This window comes from Nyctibius grandis, chromosome 9 (assembly GCF_013368605.1).
Source record: "Nyctibius grandis isolate bNycGra1 chromosome 9, bNycGra1.pri, whole genome shotgun sequence".
NCBI lineage: Eukaryota > Metazoa > Chordata > Aves > Nyctibiiformes > Nyctibiidae > Nyctibius > Nyctibius grandis.
The window spans coordinates 290,567-316,991 of record NC_090666.1 but is presented as its reverse complement, the minus strand read 5'-3'; the positions used below and the strand labels follow the sequence as shown (position 1 = coordinate 316,991).

The window sequence follows — 26,425 nt, the reverse complement described above, 5'->3', positions numbered from 1 at the left end:
TTTAAAAAGGAACAAGGAAAGGAAGATTCTATGATAATATTTTGGCATTACAGGAGGCTTCACCCAGCAGCGTTCTTCTGAGCTGCTCTGGGAGGATACTTCAGCATCTCCATCCTTAGTGCTCAGAACGGACACAGGCTTTGTGAGAGCCAGCCTGTACACTGCACTGAGGAAAATGACTTTCAAACAGTCTAGAAATGGTCTGTAAGAGCTCCACAACTGAGTTTAATCAGTTCCACGCTGTGAATAACGATACCTACAACCACACAAGTTATATATGGAAGCACTGGGATGCTAATGGTCTCTCCATGGATCAGGTTAATGCATTTAGGTTACTCAGAACTGGGTTTTTCCCCTCGCTTGGAGGAAAACATTCCTAAAAGAGCCTCTAGGACCTCCCTAGCCATGTCACTGCTAAATGACACATGGGCATCTGTGAGATATTCATACATCAATTAAAAACATGCTTTACATATAAATCTGTAAACAACTTTTTACAACAAGCATGGTACAATTTCCATGCACATTTAGCGTATGTCCACCATACTAGTATAAGGCCTGATTCTGCACCATAATTTCCCCCAAGAATCTTCTTACTGGAAACCACCAGCATATGATGCCTTTGGGTTTTGCACAAGAACTCCCTCCAAAGTAGAAGGCTGAGGGAACAACAGTGGCACCTCTTTGCCCTACATCAACAAGCACAGGCAAATCAAGTCAGGGATGGACCAAGAGAACAAAGAAACCTACTATCTGAGTATTTCCATTTAAGATACCATGTTCAGTCAAACTTTTGAATCAGTTCTTGTCCTTGAGGCCAAGGAAGAGCTTTAAGGCAGAGAAGAAAACAGCAATGATGATTTCATAAACCTTGTGTTATTCCCAAAGCCTTTGGAAAGGCTCAAGATGTCTAACTGAACTTAGGCTCAAAGAAAGGTCTGCTATCTGAAAACCATCATAAACCAGATTTTATTTCCTTTCTGGTGAATAATAAAAACTAATAAAACTTGTGCCACTTACTCTGGAAACTGTTTATTTTGTTTTAAACTTGCCAATTTCAGGACAGAGCAGCATTTGTGCTTCCCCTTTTTGGGAAAGGCTCATCTGAAGGGCTTGTCTTGATGCTCACTTTGAGTGATACCCACACATGAAGGGTCTGGGCAATCAAGACGTAACTGTGCACTGCACAAAGACACAGCCTCACAGCCCAGAGACAGCAGAAGACCTGCACAGATTTAAGTGGGATATAGACTCACGCTACCTCTCCATAAGGAAGTGCTTTTTAACAGCATCTGTCAATTACAGAATCACAGAATCAACCAGGTTGGAAGAGACCTCTGGGATCATCGAGTCCAACCGTTGCCCTGACACCACCATGTCAACTAGACCATGGCACTAAGTGCCATGTCCAGTCTTGGGATGACACTACTTAAAACCAAAGGACTGATACTCGGCATAACCCACTCTCTCTTGCTCCTGTTTTGAGATGTCTGGCTCCAAAACAAAACACTGAGGAGAACTGAGGGCAAAGCAGAGGGGAGCTGCCAAGTTCGCACAATGCTGGCTCCCGGCTGAGGGGAAGGTGCTGACCTTTTACGCTGTAGCTAGAGAAAGCCATGATGGGAACCAGACTGCAGATTTAACAACAAGATGAACCACACAAAAAACCACAGGGATTTGCTCTTAAATTACTTACTGGTGACCTGCAATAAAACCAGGGGCACGGGTGTGGATGGACTTTCTGCTTTATGTTCAAAGATCTGCTCTTGCACACACAGGTATCTCCAGAGCAAGGGGATGTTTTTTCTCTTCCCTCACCTCCTTAATTTTTACATTTATGCCAAGAATATAAAGTCTGGCCTTCCCTGTAGCTCCTGGCAAACTCTGAAAGATCAGAGAGTTGGCAGAAGACCTTCCTCAGCCCTCATCTGCAGGACACACCAAATCCTGAACAAAGGCTGGTTCTCCCTTAACTGTCTCTACAAAGGGAAAAAAAAGATTAAGAGTTTCAAACAGTGATTAAACTCATCCTTCAAGTGCTCTGGCTGTAGTGTGCCATGTTGTTATAATCCTCCCTGATCCTCACTCCCTCAGAAAAAAAGAATCCTACAGCAAAAGGACGAGATGAGATCTGGTATTTAACACGAGGGGAATTGAAAACTCCTTTTCTGAAACTTCATCTCACAGTCTTTCCCTCCAAGCAACTTGCTGGTTTCTATTATAGTTTTTTACCAAATCAAATCTGCTTCCAATGTAGTCGAATTGAAAAAACAACCTAATCAAACAAGAAACCCCACCCTTCTGCATGATGACAATGAAGCATTTAATAAATTAAAAATAAAGGTATTCCAGAGGACAGCTGTTGGAACAGGCCTCCACAAATATTACTACAGCCTAGGAGAGGACTGAGACCTGCATAGGGTATTTCATAAATTAACATTAAACTTTCAACATTTCAAAGTTAGGACAAAAATAGAAAGGTTTGAGAACTAGGGGGGGAAGGTAAAAGAGAAAAAGAAGGGTCAGCAATGAATAAAAAAGCTCAGGATTACAACAATCTGGAACTTGCAGCTAATTTGCCACCGATTTAGAAATACAGGTGTTTAGGCCAGCTTCATATTCCTTATCCCTGACAGCTCACAAAGCACAAACACTTGCCCACAATGCAGAGCCAGTTCATCTCTCAACACTAAGATTAAGCGTCGGTTCCGAAAACAGCAGAGACCTTTCTCTCTAAATAAATCAATGCATCCATAATAGTAAGGACAAAACACACACGTCAGAACAAAACAGCAGCACTTCCAAGAACACCACATCCAAACACAAGCAGCCATCAAGGGTACGAGCATAGCCCCACAAGACAGTAATAGATCCCTTGAAAAGAGACTTGCATCACGAAAAAATGGGTTTGTTGGGGGGTGTGGTGTCTTCATGATGTGTAGAAGGCATTCTTGGTTTCAATTCCTGCCTACCTCAGAAAAAAGTGATTTCCCAGTAATCTTTTTTCCTTGAGAGAAATAAAGAACAAGCTCTGACAACCAGCCAGAGAACCAGACTGGGAGCCCTCCCAAACTAGCAGGCTCAGTGTTCTTGAAAAAAAGCCTTTCCTCCAACTGTGTTAGACTAAGCCATATCACTCAGACAGTTAACAACAAAAAGAGAGAGCTCAGGTTTAAAGAGGTTGACTAAATATTCCTTCCCTAGAGATCCTTGTTTACTGTCCTCATTTTTCTGCCATGTGATCATCTCATTCAATTCTCTTGCTGCCCGGTCTCTTCCCGAAAGCATTTGGCAGTTGCGACCTGAGCTTTGGATGGAAAAACACAGCAAACCATTACACATCATGGAATAAGAAAACACAAGGCCTGGGTTATTTTTTTGGTTTGGTTTTTTTTTTTTTTTAATCTGTGCACAGGTCACCTTCAACCCAAAGCAGTACTTTAAACACAGAGACCTCCACACAGCTTTGCGACCAGAAGTCATACAAGCAGACTAGTGCCTATTAGCAGGGAGGAGCTTGAAGAGAAAGTGAAGAATACCCCATGGCATCAAAATGAGCAGGACAACCATGCAACACTTCATGCAGGTCACCAGTGAACATGGATGAGAATCAGATAACACTTTGAGAACAGAGACCAGGTAGGGTGGTACGACTGTGGACACACCTCAGTTACACAGAGATACTGCTTACCCTCAGCTTTAGTGGTAGTACCATCTTTAGGCAAATTAAAAAAAAATAAGGAAAGGATTAACAGGGAAAATTAGTAACATCAACAGAAGTGGGCACTATATATTAGCTACAGAAATATGCAAAAAAGTTAACACAATTGAAGAAATGAAAAAAGTTTGAGCAGCAAGTCAAAGCTTGATGTATCTGAAGAACACGCTTGCAGGTTTTCCCTCCTGCAACAACTAACCTTGGCCAAACTCTGTTTTCTTTGTTTGTCTCACCGTTTCTCTCACAGGAATGCACAGATGACAACTGTCCCTACTAGCTCAAAAGGAAGCAGCTCCTTTAGTAGCAGCCGTGTTTGCATCTGCTGCTTTTCTCCTACAGTCTGTTTTAAGAGCAAGACCAACACTGTTGTCAGTCTCCCAGCTTCAAGGACACAAAGCCAACTTTAGTAGATCCTTCCCCCTCCCTTCTGTTCTTCCTCATGACATAGGATTGTTTGAAAGCAGTTTTGCCACTGAAGCCAGTACGCAGCGTGACTGAAAAATGGGTGCACTGGTAAGCTCGAAAGGACACTATTAGGCAACCAACTTCATATTCTGAAGTTACCTTTTCTCTGCAATGTATCTAAATCTTGAACCAAATCTGAACAATTCATATCGCAATAAGAATTCAACTTCTGAACCAAATACAACCAACACATTTAAGCCAAGGTAAAATATTTCTGAGATGAAGGAAACCTGTCTACAAGAGGAATCTATAGAAATCATCCCTACACAATTCACCACACCTGTTTTATCAGACTAAAGAGCAATTCCCTTCCAGTAAGAAGAAGCAACTTTTCAACTGACTCAGTGAAGACCATCTACACAGCTTAAATCAAGATCACCGATCTCTGATTTTTTTCTTCCTCTTGTAAAGGTAAATCGATGAAAAGTCTGGAATTAGATTAGCATGAAACCAGCAGAATGAGAAACTAGCGCAGCTGATCAGCTCTGCTGATAACCGAGTTGAAGCTCTGCAATTACAGTGTCAGTCACCACCTTGCATTTCCTCCTCCAAGCCTCCTTCAATGGCATCTCCAGGAGAGAAAGATCAAATGCAAACTGCTGCAAGGAAACCCTGGGGCACCTGAAAGCGATATATGATGCTTTGAGAGAAAAATGTGACATGTGGCTGTAATCCACCAAGAGTCACCCTAAGGAACGGATACTTATATCCTGTGTGGTGAAACAGGAAGGCCGACTTCTCCTCAGTGCTTCTACGCCTTTCTCTTTTGTAAAAAAGAAAGCGATCAAACTCAACTAAGACATACTATTTAAAGCATAAAACAATTAATGGAAAATCAGTTTCAGGAAAGGAGGGAAAGAAGAGAAGGGAAAGAGACAGGGAGAAACGCCAAAAGGAATTGGGCAGTATCTTCCTCAACAACATTCCAGAATCAGAATAAGATCTGCTTTTCCCCAGAAAGAAGAGTGAGACGCAGACTATTAAACAATTCAAAACCTAAGAAGTTGCTTCAAGTCAGTTCTGTTGAAAATGTTTTCCTTAGTCCCAAGGGGCAAGAGATTGCACACTGATCCTGGAGAGCTGGTAACTATCTCAGAGGTATGTTCTTCTACTTAGAGTTTAATATTCAAATAAAACTACGAGGCACTTTCTGCTAGTAAAGCAAGCTAACTGCAAGAGTAGAAGAACATGTAGATTTACCTAGTGATGCGTATGAGCCTGGGGGCAAGGCTGCAGCAGAACTGAAGGGGGTGGATGCTCCAGAAGACGTCACTTTTGACTTGGCACTAGCTGCTGCATTCACATCGACGTCACTGCGGGATCGCTGCAGAGATCCTGGTGTTGACACAGATTTTGTACTTACTGTAGACGCTGCAGATGGGAGTGGGAGATCCAGAACAAAGAAGATTAATTTTTTTGAGCTGTGTGCTTCAAAGAGCCTGACAAGCAGTTTAATGCACTAATTTTAACGCTTCCTGCTGGCACTGAAATACCTCAACTAAGAACACTTTACCAGGGCAATGTAGGCTTCCCCACACTGCCTGCAAAGAGATTTCAATGCTGACCTGATGCTACCTCTAAGAACTTTACCAGACACTAACCTAAATGCTGAGATCGAAAAGGCTGCCAGGCCAGTAATAAAGAAGTTTCTAACAGAACCTAGGTGGGAAAGTTTGACCACAGCACCCATCACCAGCCTGTGAGCTGCTGGCCAAAACAGACCTGCAGGTCCTTCAGTCCAGCTTCTACTAACTTCCTCCTCAACACATCTTGTCACGAGGACTGCTGTTCCCATCACTTGTTGATGTAAGCATGAAGCTTGTCTATTCAGCTGCAAGCAAACGTGCATTTGTGTGCACAATCAAGTAGGTTCCACACCACTATCTCCTTGAATCAAAGGTCTCAGTAGTGTGTAGTGTACACACAAACCAGCCAGAACCCAATCTTGGTCAGGTGTAGAAGGCAGCTTATCTTCTGCCAACAAAGTTTTGTCTTATATTCTGTATTAACATTTACTATTTTAGATTATTTTACACCTTTACTTAGGATAGAAAAGCAATACCTAAATATTCCATCTAATAGTAAAAACAGATTAGCAACAAGATGGAATTTAACACTGTAGGACTTGTGTGCAGAAAATGCCTCCAGTAAGTGCTGAAACCACAGAAAATACAGGACAGAAAACTGTAAAGCTGAATGCACCATTAGACCATGTAGCTGTATGTCTTAGAGTCAGCAGTAGTTTATTGCAGCTAGTGCACAGCTAAACATACCTTGGCTACAATTTTCAAGGCTTTGTAGCCTTCCCTTCAGCTGCAAGCAATAACAGATTTATCAACTTTCAAAAGCATCATTATATCAGCAGTTGATGCACAGAAAGTGGTGGACAACCCAAAACTAATTAAAATTTTTACATAATAAGTTGCCATTTTAAGGAGCAGTAAACAGTGATCAAAGTTGTTCTTTGCATACTATAGTGTCTGAAATTCTCATTCTAATTCAACACATTTTCTCAGCAACACCTGAGTGTGTTTTTCAGCTCCCGTTCTCACCTCTAGATGTAGTACTTCCAGTAGGACTTCTTTTGGCAGACAACGGGCGGCTAAAAGTTAATATAAATATTTATTAAAACAAAACTGGTATTTCATAGTCATCAGTACCAGTGCTACTCTGTTCCCTCAGTACACAATTGAGTTAGTTAGTAAGTTATTTATATACAGGAATAGACTAACAAAGCTTATTGTTTAAGAATAAATGCAGCACCACCATGAAATTCTTTACAAAAGCACTAAGAAAACAATGAGCATGTACATTATTTGAGCAAGAAGGTATTTTTAAGAACACTTTTTGTAGACTTTAAAAGTTACACTAATAATTTATGGATATTTTTCATATAGGTCTAACATTTAAATTGCAGACATCTGGATCCTAAGTTGACTGTATCTCTAAGAGAAGCTAAAATACACACACTCAACAGAAGAGTTACATATTGATTTTGCAGTTACAACTCAAATTTAGTTTAGTTGGGTTTTTTTCTCTTATATAGAAAGAGGCAGACTTACACCTCTAGGATTAATGCTAAACACAGAATTTTAATACAAGCATTGTTTTAAGCACACCTGGAAGGAATGACTAACAGTATCAGCTGAGCACAAAAAGCTTCATAGAGAATTATTTATGGAGTCAATATGATTTTTTTTAAAAGGCAGTAACAGGTTTTGCTGGCTTTTTATTTTAATACAATGTTTAGAATAACCAAGTGTTGAGGCCAAACGATGACCAGATGAGACAAAGCAATGCGATGGTTCCCTCCAATTCAGTGGAGCTATCTGCAGTTGTTTAAATTGAGAGGTAGTGACATCAAAGGACTTACTTGAGACTCTCCTGGGAGCTGGAGGAGGAGCGATCTGACTGGGGCAAAGACACGATGCTGTCAGAGTTCTTCAAATGCGACTGCAGGGCCTTCTGGTAGGAGGACTCCAAGGTGTGGTACAAATGCTCTGCTTCTCTGCTGAAGTGACTGTGGAAACCCCAGTAACACCTGGAAGCAAGGCACAATACCGTGAACATTCCCTTGTCGTGTTTTAGGGGCAGTGGAGCACAGACACAGTTAGAGCCCTTTTCACTACTGGCATTAGTGGGCTCATTAGCCCAGTCATTTGAACCACCTACTGCCCCTAGGACACACTTAAGACATATCACTTCTTTCAACCCATTGTATTGCTCCAACAGCCACACAGAGGGCAAACCAAATGAAAATACGAAGAGAGGAACGCACCATTTGGTGCATTGTCAGAACACAAGTAGTCCAAAAAAGCTTTATTACAGCAGAAACCCTCATCCCTCTGGCTGTCTACTGTACATGGGAGATGGCAGCCCCACTAGACTGATTCTAGTTTGGGCCCGGGTGCTCAACAGCTACTTCAAAAACACGCCAAAAGCAGAACGCACGCATGGGCCTGACCCAGGAAACCACCAGCTGGTGGTGTTTGCTTCCTCAAGTTTAACAAACAGCACTTCTGCAATGCTGCAGACACATCTTTTGTACTGAGTTGAGGCCGTTGACTGTCTTTTTGGGAAGAAGTAACAAGGAAAACAGGTGCTCCTATAGACTTACAATCAGTCTGAAAATAAAAAAGCATTTTAAGATGAAGGAAGAATTTCTTTCTGGTCCAAATCTCCTGGCTGATGGCTAACACCATTCACTCTCATCACAAAGGAGATGAAGACTCTCAGCACTTTTCAGGGGGCAACTAATGGGCAGTTTAAGAGTAAGATCACCAGCTCAAATGAATCAAGAATTGTTTGTGTGTGACAGCCAGTCCTCAGAGAAGTCACATGCATTCTCTCATCACTCGAAGGAAATAAATTTCTGCCTTACAATCAGCCACACTGTTAATTAAGAAACATGGGAAGAGAGACTTAAGCATGCTCTCTGAAGTCTCATGCCATTCTCCTTGCTGTCTATTCAGCTTAACTAGTCATTTGCTGTGAAGTCTCAGTGCCTACTGTATTTTTCAGTGATGGACACGTTCCCTTTCAAAAGGATTTAAACAGTCATACTGTGAAACATCTCAGCTTATAACATCCGTTTAGATTAATGAAATTTATTGTTCATTGATTTCATGTTTTACAGCATCCTCTTTCTGAAGAAAAATGTTCCTCTGTAGTGTTCTGTTCAGAAGAACATGATCCTCATTATGAGCATACTACCACAAGTACAAACACATCAATGGAAATGCAAAAAAATCTTCAACATAAGAAAATTAATTGCAAATATTAAAGTTTCCTATAGATACACACAAAGATATTATTTCAGTGTCATAAAATATCTCCTTAATGCAGGATACCACTTAGCAGTGTACTAACATAAGGACTTCTGTTTCAAGAGTAGTAAATAACCCAGTCTTGCTTACAGGCCAAAAAGAAAAGAAAATATATTAGAAATAATAGTATTTTTGTACTAAACAGAAGAAATCTCAGTCAACTGTAAGCAACCCAAACACCAAAAAGAAAGACGAGGTTACTAGTTCTCAACTCTACACTCTTGAACAACTCACGTAAGCATTTTACCTGCTCAGACAGATAAAAAGACAATAACATATTACAAGAACAAAGTGAAACAAGCATCATCAGAAGATGTGATACATATATAACTCAGTCCTATGGGATCACCTCGTATGACATCTCCTGATGAAGTACACACTCCCACTGAAGCCAAGGGCAAGCTGGCATCAACTGCCAGGAGAACTTAACTTGTCTGGACTTCATTCTCCAACATGCAATACCATTGACTCACAACACAATAGGGACAAAGAAGGGGAGGAAGAAAAGACACCAACAACAGCTTCCACTTACTTTCTTGCTTCTATCCTGGCTTCAGAGTCTGCATCATGAATTCCCTTCTTTATTGTTTCAGCTAACACTGATACGTGTCTGAAATAAGACGGAAAACATTATCTAGCAGTCCAGAAAGGTGCGCCACACTTATAAACAAATCACTACTTTGACTTTGCCTTGGTCTCCAAGAACAAAGAGTTCATCACATCCTCCCATTTCCATGTAAAATCCTTTGGAGCCTTTATTTATTTACTCTTACAAGTCAGTTTTATTTCACCCATGTTGCTGACTAGGAAAGGCAACCAGCATTCTTCATAGGTCAGTCTTTAGTTAGTTATTGAAACTGCCTGGGTAGTCTAGGGCTAAGGAAATCATGTCAAAGTCTCTTCTCCCACAATTACTTTTACTGTTGATTACTTTGAAGTACTGTAGAAGCCTCAGAAGCTCCAGACAGACGTCTATTAGCCTTCACCTCATCATCTCTACCCAGGGAGGTGGTGGAGTCACCATCTCTGGAGGTGTTTCAGAAAAGGCTGGATGTGACACTTAGTGCCATGGTCTAGTTGACATGGTGGTGTCAGGGCAATGGTTGGACTCGATCTCAGAGGGCTCTTCCAACCTAGTTGATTCTGTGATTCTGGGATCTTACTTTACGGTGCAAAAGGGATTAAAAAACAAAACAAAACAAAACTATTGAGTTCAGGGATATACTCAGCCACGTTTTCCAGGGCTGGCACAGGAGACAAGACTCACCAAACTCTGACTGCCAGAACAACAGTGATGAACGGTGTGTGTGCACATATGTGCATGCTATTTTTGTGGCAAAAACATCTCTACTAGAGCTACCTGATATAATCTCACCTCTTTGATTATCCTTTCTCCAGAACTAACCTCTCTAGACACAAGGAGGAGAGAATTAGGCCGCTTGTTTTCAGAGCTTACCTTTCAAGGGAGTGTGTTTGCCACTCTTGCAACAGCAAGTCTAAAAATTCAAAACAGCGCCTGAGAGAAGACAGAGAAGAAATGCTGAGTTCTCTAACAGAGGCACACTGACTTTGCCATACCTGCCTCTGAACAACAGCCACCTTTCGTTACGAAGCTTTTTGGGACAGTGGAATTCAGTAACAACCCTGATTTTAAGTGCAGAGAGGACCATTAGCACATCCAGTCCAACTTCCAGATGACACTATCACAGAACACTACTTCTGCTGACTGGCTAAAGAAAATGTGTCACTATAAAAGGAACATGTCTGTAAAGAAGTCAAAATAACATGATGATATTATAACAATATGCAAGCACAAAGATTAGTTTAAAGAACATTTTTCTTTGAGGAAAAGTGCATTCTCTGCAGTGCTGCGGCTTACACGAGATAGCTAACCTTGAATTTGATCCCAGCTCATGAGAGAGAATGAGATGTGTTCTTTAGTAAGTGTGTATATGAACTCTTTTCGTTATCAGAAAGTACATGTGAACCTGTTTACCGGTAAAAAAAAGATAATAAATTCAAACTAAACGCTCACCTTCTAACTGCAACAGACTTGGAGGTACAATTACTAGTTATGATGGGTATTAATCGAGGGATGTGCGTATGCTGGAAGAAAACAAACAACAAAAACAGGAAGAAATCTTTACACCACAGTTCCATGGAATGAAAGGCCATCTCCTTCAGCCACCTGAGCCCAGTATGCAAATACTTATTTTCTTCAATTCTTAAAAACAGAACTGCTAAAGAAAGGAACACTAACAGATATACACAAATATTTTTACTATTGAAAGTATTTTATCCGTTAAAATATCTTTAACAGGTATTTTATTTTCTTCTATAACGACAGGCTCCAGTGAGTCAAGGAGCTGAAGTCACTGCAAGAGGATCTAAACTGTCAGTGGCGACAACTTGAGAGATATCAGGCTATCTACCTGAAGGGAGGTTGTAGTGAAGTGGGAGTCGGCCTCTTCTCCTGGGCAACTAGCAATAGGACAAGAGGACACAACCTCAAGCTTCGCCAGGGGAGGTTCAGGTTGGACATTAGGAAGCATTTCTTCTCAGAAAGGGTCATTAGCCATTGGAAGGGGCTGCCCAGGGAGGTGGTGGAGTCACCATCTCTGGAGGGGTTTTCTAAGAAAAGCCTGGACATGGCACTTAGTGCCATGGTCTAGTTGACATGGTGGTGTCAGGGCAATGGTTGGACTTGATGATCCCAGAGGTCTCTTCCAACCTGGTTGATTCTCTGATTCTGTGACCTACAGCTTCCCCAATGAATCACCAGGCAGAAGTCACCTCCATGACCTAACGGTTTTAGGAAATGTGCACTGGCTGTACAGAGTTTTAGAGCATAGTTAAGAGGATGAGTCTGTCCTGCAAAGCAGGTTTAAAACCCATTCAAAGAAAAAAGTTTGCTCAGCTCTTAGAGGGATGGAAATATATATTACTGTGCAAAGAAACGTTTTTCCTACTATTTTGGCAGGGCTTATCTATCATCATCTACACAAGGCTGCAGGACATCTGAGACAGCCAAGCCCAGCACAATCAGAAAAGTAGATCAGGCACTTAATCTAATTTTCATTGCAGTAACATTCATATTTTTTTCAGAAACCCCACAGTATTTGGAGCGATAACATTTTGTTCTCTTTCGATGCATACTTACTCGAATGATTAATCTAACTGCTACGACACCAGAAGTGGCCATGACTTTGGCACTATTCGGAATTAGATTAAAAATTGTTGGCATGATGGCTTCTGCCCCATGGTCAAACTTGTTTCCCAGAACTGATGACAAATGTCTGTAAAACAGAATGAAGTCACGCTGGTAAGTGGGCTGAGCATTAAGCCAGTCAGACTTCTACAGAACATCTGACATAAGCACATCTGACATCTCACTCTTCCCGTCTGTCACCTCCTCTCCAACTCCAAAGGACAGAGAACACCCTGTTTCAAAAAATAGTTTGTTTACTTTCATTTCAAACTCGTGTTTTACATTCATTGTGTTTTACATTAGGTTCAACAAGAACAAGTGCCGGGTCTTACACTTGGGCCACAACAACCCCATGCAGCGCTACAGGCTGGGGGAAGAGTGGTTAGAAAGCGGCCCGGCGGAAAGAGACCTGGGGGTGCTGCTCGACAGCTGGCTAAACATGAGCCAGCAGTGTGCCCAGGTGGCCAAGAAGGTCAATGGCTTCCTGGCCTCTATTAGGAATAGTGTAGCCAGCCAGTCTGGGGAAGTGATCGTCCCTCTGTACTCGGCACTGGTGAGGCTGCACCTTGAATATTGTGTCCAGTTCTGGGCCCCACACTTCAAAAAAGATGTTGAGGTGTTGGAGTGAGTCCAGAGGAGGGCGACCAAGCTGGTGAAGGGTCTGGAGGGTCTGACCTCTGAGGAACGGCTGAGGGAGCTGGGGGTGTTTAGCCTGGAGAAGAGGAGGCTCAGAGGTGACCTTAGTGCAGTCTACAACTACCTGAAGGGAGGTTGTAGCGGAGTGGGAGTCGGCCTCTTCTCCCAGGCAACTAGCGATAGGACAAGAGGACACAGCCTCAAGCTGCGCCAGGGGAGGTTCAGGTTGGACATTAGGAAGCAAACTTACCCCAATGTGATACAAGCCTCTCGTACTACTTGAGACCGCAGGTCTTTAGCAGATAATTTAAATGCTCCATCCAAAAGTCTTAAGTGTTGGAAGAAGTTATCATATTCTGCAGCTCCAGCCAAGAGTAAGGAACGGATCTTTTTCAACTGTTAGCAGCAGAAAAGAAAGCAGTGACTGTTAATGAGCAATAAACACCACGACAGTTACGTTCAGGTACTTGGTTTCCAGGGTCCTTGTACAACTGTTCCTCAACAAGCACTGAGGAACTCTGTTATTATAGTCCAAGCAATTTCATTATTTTAGAACTTATATTCAACTCATAGGTTAACACACTAAGTATATTATAAACACACATGCTGTTATAGTGTTGCATACAGCTACTCAAACTCTATTGTTCATAACCCAAACACTACTTTTTAAGCCAAACGATATCTTGAAGGCTCTCCTCTGTTCCCCTTAGAAACCATCTATTTAAAACAGCTTCTAAAGCTTAGGTCCTCTCACAGCTAACTACTGTATCAAAAAGATGACTAGTCTTGAAGGGCATGGCTCATACTCAGGTCTGAGTAATACTGACTTATATCTAGAATACGTCCATTAACTTCATTAAATAATTACCTCGCTCTACCAGAAGTGGAATCCTGACCCCATCAAATTGGCAAGTTTGCTATTAAAATTACATGGACCACCACTTCATCCTATAGACGTTCTTCTGGACACTGTCACAGGCCCTCATGTATACTGAGGCATCTGTACGGTGCCTCGATTTAAGCTCACTGCTACTCAGTACAGCAAAGTTGCTACACCAGTGACGAAAGCCTACAGTGTAGACAAGATCATGCATCTATTTATATCACGAAAACACAGCTCACCTCAGTAAATAAAACTCAATCTTGGCATGCATATAACACACCTGATTTTCCACTGCCATGTTTCCTGCAGTCATATTTACTCATTCAAAACCTAAGGGTGTCAATTCTTTCTGAATTGTTTTACATTTCCTTTTACAAAAGCATAAATAAGCTCTGTATAAGCATAGTGACTTTCTGCCTCATCAGGAAGTTTTAAGATATTCTGAGCAACACTTTTGACATTTTGATTTCAGCATCTGCTAGCGAGTTTCTAGCGTTACATCTGGATTTGCTACGTGGTTTTCGGTTCAACTTGAAGCTGTCTCAGTGGGTTCTTGTATGTCAAACAGCATTTTCCTTCACAGATATGGTTTAAATTCAGTCTCATGAGGAAATGTTTCCCCCAAGCTCAGGGGAACATAACAGCTGTTCACCACCTAAACCACTTTCTAGCCTTACTCTGAGTTTTCCCTCGTACTCTTCTTCATGGGATTAAGCTCAGTGCAGGAAAAGCCTGTATTAATAAGAGTTCATATCTAAGTTCACTACTCACCGCGGAAACTCTCTGTTCCCAGTCGTGCTTATCATCTGATAGTATCTCTCTTATTTTGTTTATGGATTCCTCAAGATCCCGGCTAGAATAAATCTGCAAATTTAAATACAGAGTAGCACCATAACGCAACATTTACTCCAAAAAATCAGATCACTTCCCAACTACACTCTCAAGTCCTTTACTCCTCTACGCTTAAATGTCACATCCTAGCCTTAGACACAGCTGGCTTTGCATAGTGCAAAGAATTTACACCCATTTCCTGCAATCAAAAATTACTAAATGACCACAAGATCTTTTATTATTTTTACTCTATTTTCACAACGCTCCATGTCGACTCCTGTGGTACCTCTATCACAACCCTCGCATCCCCATTCCCTCCCCTTCCAAGGGTTTCACACAAATTACTGGCAGATACCACCATTTAAAACATGCCTCTCTCCAACTTCCAACTTGCCTTCCCCCTAAAAAAAGATTTGCCAACATCACAATGAAGCACAATTTGCCAGTGATTAGGACTAGGTGCTATATCCATCTGCTTTTTAGTACTGTGTGTTTTAACATGTAATTCTACTTACCTGAACCACTGGGACATCTTCAAATGCCTTAATGAAGTCGTCTTCATCCACAGCACCTGCTCCCTCTTTGGCTGCTGACACACAAATGAAAAAGTCTTTTCAATCTTGTTATCAACAAGAGAATCAATTAAGAAACCACCAGCTATCAAGGTACCTAAATCAGATTCACTATCCCTGCAGCCTCAGAGTGCTGCAGACGTAATGAAAGCAGAGACAGGGAAATTCAATGCCAGGCACAGACAAGACATTCACTCCACCCTTCACTGGGCTGCATCCCCAGCAGCGTGGCCAGCAGGGCGAGGGAGGGGATTCTGCCCCTCTGCTCCACTCTCCTGACACCTCCCCTGCAGTGCTGCGTCCAGCTCTGGGGCCCCAACGGAAGGACACGGAGCTGTTGGAGCGAGTCCAGAGGAGGCCACGAAGATGCTCAGAGGGCTGGAGCATCTCTGCTATGGAGACAGGCTGAGAGAGTTGGGGCTGTTCAGCCTGGAGAAGAGAAGGCTCTGGGGAGACCTTCTAGCACCTTCCAATACCTGATGGAGCTACAGGAAAGTGGGAGAGGGACTTTTGACAAGGGCATGGAGTGATAGGACGAGGGGGGATGGTTTTAAACTGAAAGAGGGGAGATTTAGATTAGATATTAGGAAGAAATTCTTTGCTGTGAGGGTGGTGAGACCCTGGCCCAGGTTGCCCAGAGAAGCTGTGGCTGCCCCCTCCCTGGCAGTGTTCAAGGCCAGGTTGGATGGGGCTTGGAGCAACCTGGTCTGGTGGAAGGTGTCCCTGCTTGTGGCAGGAGGGTTGGAATGAGATGATCTTTAAGGTCGCTTCCAACCCAAACCTTTCTATGATTCTATGATTCAACTTCTAGGCACAGAGGGCACATTAGGAAAGTCATTACAGTAGTCTCCCAACAGTTAGGGGACACAGTCTGAAAGATGAAAGGAAATATTTACTTCAATTATATGGGAAATTGTATTTTAAAGGATTTAATCCTACCTATAATAGATGAAGGTGCAGATCTGACAGGTGCACAAACAGACAAATGATAAGGAAGATTAATAGTCTCTGGAATACTAATCAGATTAGAGACTGTCCAACATAGGAAACTTTCTCCATTTCTCTAAGTCACATGTAGAATGATAATGAAATGTAGAATTACGGTTCAGTTTTCTTTCTGCCCCTTCATTACCAGCAATACCCAAAGGTCTGAGAAGAAACCCAGTGGGTCAGTTTTAGATTGCATGGGCTGAAGTTTAGCATGTAGCTGTAAGCTGCCTGCCTCAGTTCAGCTGGAGTTGCAGCTGTAAAGGCAAAAATCTACACACTGCAACACTGACATGATTTACTCGTGGCCCTCAGTGCACAACTGCACAGGTCCAACCTTTCAAAAATGCAAAACGTATTATAGGGACGTGGGGACTGCTTGGAGATTTACCCTACCAAAGTTCAGTCATAGAATCATAGAACGTTAGGGGTTGGAAGGGACCTCTTGAGATCATCAAGACCAACCCCCCTGCCAGAGCAGGACCAATCTAGGGTAGGTTACACAGGAACGTATCCAGACAGGTCTTGAAAGTCTCCAGAGAAGGAGACTCTACAACCTCTCTGGGGAGCCTGTGCCAGTGCTCTGTAACCCTTACAGTAAAGAAGTTCTTCCTCATGTTGAGGTTGAACTTCCAGTGCTCTAGCTTGCATCCATTGCCCCTTGTCTTATCGCAGGGCACAAGTGAAAAGAGGTTGCCCCTTTCCTCTTGACACCCAGCCCTCATATATTTATACACATTAATCAGATCCCCTCTCAGTCTTCTCCTCTCCAGACTGAAAAGCCCCAGGTCTCTCAACCTTTCCTCATAAGGCAAGTGTTCCAGTCCCTTCATCATCCTCGTAGCCCTCCGTTGGACTCTCTTGGTCGTGGCATGCAGACAACGTACATTTAATGATTTCATAGGGGAAAATTTGTTACAGGATCCTGGGGGCCAGTCTGGAAGTCCTTGCAATACGCTCAAACATGAACACCATAAATAGTTTGCATAAAGGTCAATTCACATCTGCTATTGGCTTACTTGAAGACTTGGAGCCCAGAGCTGCAGACCCCAGTCTGCGGGTAGTCCCCATCCCAACTCTGCGTGAATTGGCAGGGGCCTTTGAAGATGCAGAGGAGCTAGCTGAGGAAGGTCTGTTCCCATCCACGGAGTCTTCATCATCAAAAATTTTATCTGCAACAAAAAGCACACCCAGCTCTAAGTCTGATAAAGCAAAGGGATGTTCCAAGGCACGTGCCCATGCGATGGCAAACACGCTGCGCGTTCAGGTCTGCTCTGTCAGCTCTCAACTCAGTAGCACCTTCATGCTAGAACTCCGCTTTTTCATGAATGACCACCAGTCCTTTGTTGTTGCAGTCAGTATGCTATGAACACTTTCAATGAATGCATCCAGATAAAAAGAATAAACTTCAAATCTACAGCAGAAAGATGGAAGCCACAGATAACTCCTGGGGTGTCTACAGCCTGTATCTCTGATGTTTATGCCTCCAAGAGCTATTTTACCACGGGATGTAGTGAAACCAAGACCGTGAGGAAATCCAAGATCCAAGTGTGCTGGGGATCAGGCAGCACAAGCTGCCCAGTCACACCAGTCCAAGAATAAACAGAGTAACCCAGGAAAGATCGCGTGGCAACACCCATGCTGTTGGTAAACCACAGACCATTAATCACAGAGCCAGCCAGACCTACAAATCCTCTTCAACTTTTTAAATAATCACAAGAGATTCTTTACGAAGAAACAGAAAAAGTTACCTCAAATTCATAAAAACCATAAATATAACGTGTATTAAAACTTACTGAGCCCTCTGTGTACATCCCAAGGGAACTGCAGTCTCTCCTTCCAAACGTGAACATAAATGAACTTAAAATGAATTACAGTCACTTTGATTCTCAGTGAAGGTCACTTCAATTCCAAAGGAGTGCTTATATTTCAGTTTTACGCAGATTAGCTAATCCACTTTAAAAACCAGCCTGAGGTTGAAAGGTGACGTAGTGTTTGAACAGCTGATGTAGATGGCACGCGCTATTTGTTGAGGCCAGAAAAGCCACCTCAGGCTCCATCACTAACACTTCATACAGGATTTGAGACCGGCTTCATGTCTCAGAATCCCAGAATCAATCAGGTTGGAAGAGCCCTCTGGGATCATCGAGTCCAACCATTGCCCTGACACCACCATGTCAACTAGACCATGGCACTAAGTGCCAGACCATGGCACACATGTCCATGAAGCCCAAGGTACGCACCCACCCTCCACCATTCAGGAACATTTCCTTTGTGAAATTTCACTTGGCAAAAACTCAAGCAGGTGCTTTAATCCATCCTTCTTCAGGAAAGCACCTGGGAATATCTAGTAACAAATACAGGCTCCTAGTTAGGCACTAATGAGTGAAATTCAATACAGGTTGAGCTTTCTGAAAGTAACAAGGTAAGAAAGGTGGTCAAGGACATCTCTCCCCTTCATTTTGATGTTCAAGTAGTCTTGGAATATGGGAAAGGGCTAAAAAAAAAAAAGTAACATCTAAAGGAAAGGGGTAACACAATAACAGGTACTCAGAGTGTTCTTCAGGCAAAAGTGAACAAGACATAAGTGAACATACAAACTTTAACATCAAGAAATTTGATGTCACACAGTGTTATAGAAATTTTCACACGATTAATGAAAAAGTTCTTATGAGTTAGAGAGACAAGAATCAATAGGGGTGAAATAGAATAGTGAATAGAATAATTAATATAAGTCTATCTGAATAAACACAGTTGGGCTTTCACAATCCATGAATATTGTTCTCAAAGCTCCTTGTGTAATCCTGACCTAGGACTGAACAAATCATCAGTCAAAGCTTAATGAGCAGCTAAGCAGGAGTAGGCCTAGAAGTATTACCTTCTGATGATTTTAGTAAAGGGGATGTACGGTTAACCTTTTCTTTACCTTAAAAGAAATATAGGACACTTAGAAATAAAAATTAGTATAGATAAGGTTTTAAACATAACTTCAGTTGTTTTTACGGTTGAATGTTTAGGAGACATTGGCGGTGGGAACTGGACTCTGATCAACCTGGATCAGGACAGGACGCTGATCACGGCAAGAACATTAAGGACGCCGATCACAGCAAGAACATCGAGGACGGGGTGTCAACCGGAGTCGGAGCGGAACCAGAACATAAAGATCAGCGTACCGATGGAAAAGAATGGACTTTTGTGGACTCTTGATGAAGGAAGAAAGAGGAATTGAAATAGTTAGTGGATTATTAACAGAAGCTTATGAAATGTTTATGATGTAATTGATTATTAGTTTCTATATAAACCGATAGTGAATTTGAGTCAGGTACCATTCACTGCTGTGGTGGTCCAACTCTGAGTTGTTAATAAAACCAGCAAACCTAGAGACCCAGACTCTGCCAATTTTCTTTAACACACAGCTGAGAAGAACAGAAGCCACATCTAGGATGTGGGCTCTAACACAGGGCCTAAGGCAGCCATGGAGACATACCTCCCTATTGATGCTGGTCATGCTCTGACATGTGTAATTCAAAAATAATTTGAAAAGAGCTCAGGGAAGGATCATGAGTATGATTAAAGGACTAGAAAAATATGTTTTTAATTAAATTAAATGAAAATTCACTATAGGGGACTTTTTAGCCTGGCCATATTCTTAACAAGCTGCTTGATTATTTTCTGTGTTAACACAGCGACTCAAGATTTATTAATGTAGTTTTCCAGTGTGATTTATTAATATTGGTTCTCACCTAATAGAAAAATATACAACGAGGCCACTGGCTGGAGGTTAAAAACAAATTAAATTCTGAATTGCCTTTTTTCCCCCCCTCCCTTCCCCTCCTCCTTTTTTTCCAATAATCACAAGGTTAGGAGGTGTGTCACCCAGCGAATTCTACCACAGGCAGTTCTTCAAAAGCAAGACTGATTTTTTTTTCCTGAAAAATACAGTCTAGTTCAAACAGGAATGACTTCAAAAAAAAATTATTTGGTGAGAGTTGCACAGAAGGCCATGGCAGATCAAAATAGTCTTTAAAATGTGTAATCTCTGAAGCTTCTAGGAAGGGGCTTAAGTGATGCAGACAGACTTGCATAGACCTTGAATACTAAAACTTCCAAGCAAAATTTGCCCCAACTGCATTTATTTCAGAAGCTCATCTATAGATATTAAGCAAATGGTTGTCATATACATATCACCAGTCAAGAGAAAGTCAGTCCTACTCAAAACAAAAGATACTTTACTACTTCAAAACCACTTTCATCTGGTAATAAAATTCTCCATCAGTTGCGTTTCAGGCTATGTAGACGCAGTCTTAGTTCTAACTCACCTCTTGTATCTGCATTTTCAAAGCCTCACCCCTCTGAAAGAAGAGGGTGTGGTTTGCTATTTCATATGATAAATAACAATTCAGAAAAACAGACATTAAAAGGATTGCACTCCTGTAGCAGTTTTAGCAATTAAATAAACTATCATTTTCATTTAAACTAGGCAGCATTAGCTAAAAAAAACCCCCAACACTCCAAAAAACTATGCAGCCAGCCCACAGTTTTGGGGATGTCTGGTTTACAATCACATCTCCCTATTCATTAAGTCTCCAAATGAAGCATTATGTATTTATCAAATCAGAGCATCCCTTTCACAGCATTTTCTCATCCAAGCAGTGCAGAATGACAGCGCGATGTTCAGAGCTGCACATCAAGTCTGTCAGCAGCACGTGTGCAGGACAGAAAGAGAAACAAAGAACAGAAAGAGAGCTGGACATGGAAGTGCAGAAAAGAAGAGAAAACCAAGCTACCACACATTATTATTTAAAAGCCTTTTTTTTTCCGCTCGTTGACTCCTGCTCACAATAATCATCTGAACTAGGGTCATATTTTTTTGCAGCCCGTCTGCAAATCCCGAGGTGATAAATCCAGCGTGGGTGTAACTCTCACGACTCGGGCAGCGGGGCACCGAAGCGGAATCGGTGCTGTGTCCAAACATCAAATAACTGCTGACGTTCTCCCACCCCAAGACCCCCCAGTGCTCGTTTATCAAGGCCACACAGCGCTCCCCGTCAGAGATGTGCCCTTTGTCTCTACACCACTCTCCTGTCTTAGCCAAACAACACAATTTCCCTTACATCATTCAATTCCTTTACATTATTTAAGGAAAAAAAAAAATTGCTTACAAGTACATATCCTTCTGCAAATCAGCTTCCTCAACATTCCTTCATATTTTCCATAGCGTGCCCAGCTGTACCAGTGCCTCACAGAGCGCCGTGGTTTTCAGCCCAGCACATGATCGATGGTCGCCCCTCGCATTCATTAAGCACGCTGCCTTCACACGTGGGTTTGAACAGCTACGGCTTCAGTCCTCTGGCTGCAACTGCGGCTCTGCGGGGTTCTCAGCAATACCCATTTCAGCCCAGGAAACTTCGCTTCTAGGGAGGAAATTCCCTGCTAGCGAGGACAACCCGGGATGAAGATGAGCTGATTCTGCCCGGCTGGGCTGGCTCGTGCTAGGGACCAGCCTGACTTTATCCCCTGGGAAGCGCTAACAGGAGCATCTCAACAGCTGTCATCGTTTGTCCATGACGAATAAATTTAGTCATTATTCATTTTGAAACGTAACCCCTTCAGGTCTGGGCAAGGTGTAAAATGGGGAGAAGAGGCTGTGCTGGTTGTTCAAGGGCCGGCATCTCCCCTGCCTGCGCTGCCAGCCTGGGACCTTTTTAAGCAAAGTAAGTGAGTCTCAGATTTCTTTTCCAATGAAAGGAGATGCTTTCTAGCTTTAAAAAACAACTTTAAAATGTCAGATTCAAATCTTTTAGTTATTTATCTGTAAGCTTTAGAGAACAGAGCTACTCTGTAGTGACCAGGGAGGTGGTGGAGTCACCATCTCTGGAGGGGTTTAAGAAAAGACTGCACATAGCACTTAGTGCCATGGTCTAGTTGACATGGTGGTGTCAGGGCAATGGTTGGACTCGATGAGCCCAGAGGGCTCTTCCAACCTGATTGATTCTGTGATTCTCTGACTCCGGAGTGCAAAAAGCAGCTTATAATAACGTCTGTTCCTAACAAAGACGCCACACTACAGTCTTTAGGCCTGACTCTGCAAGGTACTAAACCTGCTCTGGCCCCACTGTGCCCATTGACCATGTCCCACGTCCATGTGTCAGTGCCACCGAAGTGGGCAAGCAACTTGCAAGAATTTCCTTTTACAGGAGATCACCTTCCCACCTTCAATCGTGCATTTAAATTTAAGCAGTTAAATCTCAAGTTTGACATTTAGACTGAAGCCCCACAGCCAGAAGGTGGTATCTAGAGATGCTCTGCCGGCACCGGAGCTACTCCTGTTTGCCAGACACAACCCAATGTGCGTTGGCCAATGTTTTTCAGACAGACACCCCTTGGACACCTCGGACCATGCCCAGGCACAGTATTTTGAGCCTTTAAAACGCCATCCGCTTGGGCTCAGTGACCCCAGTGCCACCCACTGCCCCTCTCCCCTTGGGTCCAGTTCTCCCAGGTTGAACCAGCCACCAACTTCAGTCCCAGGCCTCTTCTCCCAGGCAACTAGCGATAGGACAAGAGGACACAGCCTCAAGCTGCACCAGGGGAGGTTCAGGTTGGACATTAGGAAGCATTTCTTCTCAGCAAGGGTCATTAGACATTGGAAGGGGCTGCCCAGGGAGGTGGCGGAGTCACCATCTCTGGAGGTGTTTAAGCAAAGACTGGACATGGCACTTAGTGCCATGGTCTAGTTGCCATGGTGGTGTCAGGGCAATGGTTGGACTCGATGATCCCAGAGGTCTCTTCCAACCTCATTGATTCTGTGATTCTATTGCTTCCTGAAGGGCCGCTCGTCTTCTGTCCGTGCAGCACAAGGTGTACAGTGTTGAGAACTAGCATGCAGAGCTGTATTAGGAGGGAAAAGTATCCTGACATCTTCAGGACAAAGCACTGTTACAAAAAGGCCAAAAGCATCACACTGCCTCAAGTTACCCAGAGCACATTTGGAGGGGCAGAAATGCTGCAGGAGATCCCATATCCAGCCACCACAGAACATACTCCCTGGTGCAAAGCCTGCTACTACACACAAGTCCTGTGGCAGACAGCTTTCTACAAATACCTACAAGGAGATAAAAATGCCAAACTGCAGCCTCGTTTCCTTTCGGGACAGGTCTCAGAGGACAGCTGGGTTGGTGAATTTAAGCCACTAAGATGTGTTGGAGGGACCTGTGGAAGCTGCAGCACCAGACCTGTCCGAGATATTCGTTTAGGTGCATTTACAATCAGTAGTAAGGGTAACATGCTGCACAGCACTCCACATTTGCTAGGGGATGAGCATCTTATGAGATGGTGGGGCATCCTAAACTTTCCAAGCAGCTCCCTCAGAGCCAAGAAACACAACGCGTGCAGTTATTCCTGAAATATCAAAAGCAGCGTGGCCAGCAGGTCGAGGGAGGGGATTCTGCCCCTCTGCTCCACTCTCCTGAGACCCCCCCTGCAGTGCTGCGTCCAGCTCTGGGGCCCCCAACATAAGAAGGGCACGGAGATGTTGGAGCGAGTCCAGAGGAGGCCACGAAGATGCTCAGAGGTCTGGAGCCCCTCTGCTATGGAGACAGGCTGAGAGAGTTGGGGCTGTTCAGCCTGGAGAAGAGAAGGCTCTGGGGAGACCTTCTAGCACCTTCCAGTACCTGAAGGGGCTACAGGAAAGCGGAAGAGGGACTTTTTACAAGGGCATGGAGTGACAGGATGAGGGGGAATGGTTTTAAACTGAAAGAGGGGAGATTTAGATTGGATATTAGGAAGAAATTCTTTGCTGTGAGGGTGGTGAGACCCTGGCCCAGGTTGCCCAGAGAAGCTGTGGCTGCCCCCTCCCTGGCAGTGTTCAAGGCCAGGTTGGATGGGGCTTGGAGCAACCTGGTCTGGTGGAAGGTGTCCCTGCCCGTGGCAGGGGGTTGGAACCAGATGATCTTTAAGGTCCCTTCCAACCCAAACCAGTCTGTGATTCTACAAAGCACAAAGGGAAAAACAAGGCTGTCAGCCTACCTCTCCTATACAGCCACAGAAAACAGGAGCCAGGGCTTCTGTCCTCGTTAAAGGCTAATGCAAGAACACAGGTACCACAGCTGCAAAACCTGTACAGTGTTATGCACGTTCCACATCAATGGCTCCCACCCAGAATGCCTGGCCTGATGCATAATTAATATATGTTAATTAGATTACCATTTAAACTACTGTAAATGGTCAGTGGGGCAATAAGCATGAGGTAAGAACGTCTAAAACTACAGGTAGTTGAGACAGAAGAACCACCATGAAAAGAAGATCAGGGAGCAACGGGCAGTGACTCCACACCCTACATGCATCTTGAGGAAGATCATCGACTACTACACAACAAGTATGACCAGCATGATGACCAGGAATTTCTACCACAAGGAAATGCTTCTTCTTTATAAAGATGCATATTACTACAACCTGTAAAGGGACGTATGCAAACATCAAAGTGTACAGCCAAGTTTTGTTTATTCAGAAATAATTCAAAGTTGGATTTTATGACCAAGGCTATGCTCTCATTCTAGAAATGGTTACCAAACAGTGGTTTGAGACACTTCTAACACAGAAAACATGTCTGGCAATGGCTTCAGGAGCTCCTGGGACAACTGATAGTAGGTGTATGTTCTCCAGAGCATCCACTGCAGCTGTTAGCAAGGGAAAGGGACGGGGAACCTGCCTTGATCCTGACTCTTGCTCTGGAGTATTTAGTAGTACTGACTGGCTGCATCAGCACTCGCTGATGCACTAAAAAAACCTAAAGTTTCTCCCACACAAAGGCTCTTACAAACCATACTTCAGCACCATTATGCCAGTGCCAAAGTCTGCAGCCCACACCAGCTTTCATAAATTCAACTACAACCAGAGCTCAGATCAGCATCCCGTTAGAGCTGGTGAGAAACATCCATTTTCCACCCACATCACACCCATTTTGGTAGATATTAGCAGAGAAACAGCAATGGTTTGCCATCAAACCACCTTTGTTTATTCTCTTTTGAGATAGTGGGGATAAAACCCCAATAACTGAATAATTAGCATTTTACATTTCCCAGGATCATTGTAGAAAAAGCAGTGAAACCACATTCAAGAGGATCAGTGACTTCAGCGGTAACTTTGAAAACGTTCCTCTTCTAGAAGCAAAAGCAGAAACTAGTAGGTAACAGATTACAAAAACATTTTGGACTCTCTAATGACTGGTTTGAAAAAACACTCAACCTTGGAGCAACAAGACATGTTTTACTTTTAGCGAATGGATTTTCAACAATGGTTACTTCTAATACATTGCACAGATTTCTTTGTGTGTTATCTAGACAGGATTAGTTCCCTTTTTTTTGACACAGTGGAAACAGAGGCAAAAAACGCATTAAGAGGCTGACTCCAGGTCATCCAGAAAAGTCAGAATCGGAGCAAATGCCAGAAGATGCACCAGAGCGTACGATTTCCTTCATGTAATCACCATCACACTATGCTAAATGCTGCTTCCAGCTCTATACGTTGCGAACAGAGGTGAATGCAAGAGCGTGCAGAACTTGATCTGATTATTTTTTAGACGTTAATATCTCAGATTTCCTTCTACGTGATTTCAGAATCACAGAATCAACCAGGTTGGAAGAGACCTCTGGGATCATCAAGTCCAACCGTTGCCCTGACACCACCATGTCAACTAGACCATGGCACTAAGGGCCATGTCCAGGCTTTTCTTAAACCCCTCCAGAGATGGTGACTCCACCACCTCCCTGGGCAGCCCATTCCAATGCCTAATAACCCTTTCTGAAAAGAAATTCTTCCTAATGTCCAACCTGAACCTCCCCTGGCCAAGCTTGAGGCTGTGTCCTCTTGTCCTATCGCTAGTTGCCCAGGAGAAGAGCATGGAGAGGTTTTAGTAAACTAAGCAGTGGCCTAATTCAACAGACACTTCAGTACAGTATATGGTTTCCAGGTGGTTAGATAATGGAATTTAAAATAATCAAACTCATATTTAATATGGCTTCAAATATAAGCACAGTCTGAATTCCTGATCTACATCTGGAAAGCTCCTGCTCCTGAGACACATCAGTTTCTTGGGCCTTCTTCACCCACCCTTCAAAGCTGCATTTTAAGCAAACCATTGCCTCAAGGAAAAAAGTCATGGGGAAAAGGCTCCAAAGCCAAAAATGTGTCACAGCTTATAAAATATTAACAGTCAGCATGGCTCCTGTTTTCCCAAACCTTGTTTCCCACCCCTCAGCTCCTTCAAAACAAAAGATAGATCTAAGCTCCTTCCCTCCA

General features: G+C 43.1%; 1 protein-coding gene across 7 annotated transcripts in view; it reads right to left on the bottom strand.

Annotated features, from left to right (window-relative positions):
- CLASP1 (cytoplasmic linker associated protein 1) overlaps window positions 1–26,425 on the bottom strand; it is a 200,300-nt gene that overhangs the window by 84,973 nt on the left and 88,902 nt on the right. For 5 of the 7 annotated variants that reach the window (XM_068407464.1, XM_068407463.1, XM_068407465.1 and 2 more), the window contains 11 exons: window positions 17,146–17,298; window positions 15,083–15,156; window positions 14,508–14,600; window positions 13,104–13,249; window positions 12,170–12,305; window positions 11,045–11,115; window positions 10,466–10,525; window positions 9,542–9,619; window positions 7,557–7,724; window positions 6,736–6,785; window positions 5,384–5,554 (listed from right to left, as the gene is read on the bottom strand). In XM_068407464.1, the coding sequence (XP_068263565.1) occupies window positions 5,384–5,554; window positions 6,736–6,785; window positions 7,557–7,724; window positions 9,542–9,619; window positions 10,466–10,525; window positions 11,045–11,115; window positions 12,170–12,305; window positions 13,104–13,249; window positions 14,508–14,600; window positions 15,083–15,156; window positions 17,146–17,298 (1,200 nt within the window). The remainder of the gene's footprint in view (window positions 1–5,383; window positions 5,555–6,735; window positions 6,786–7,556; window positions 7,725–9,541; window positions 9,620–10,465; window positions 10,526–11,044; window positions 11,116–12,169; window positions 12,306–13,103; window positions 13,250–14,507; window positions 14,601–15,082; window positions 15,157–17,145; window positions 17,299–26,425) is intronic. The other 2 variants (XM_068407466.1, XM_068407469.1) reach the window with 1 other exon arrangement.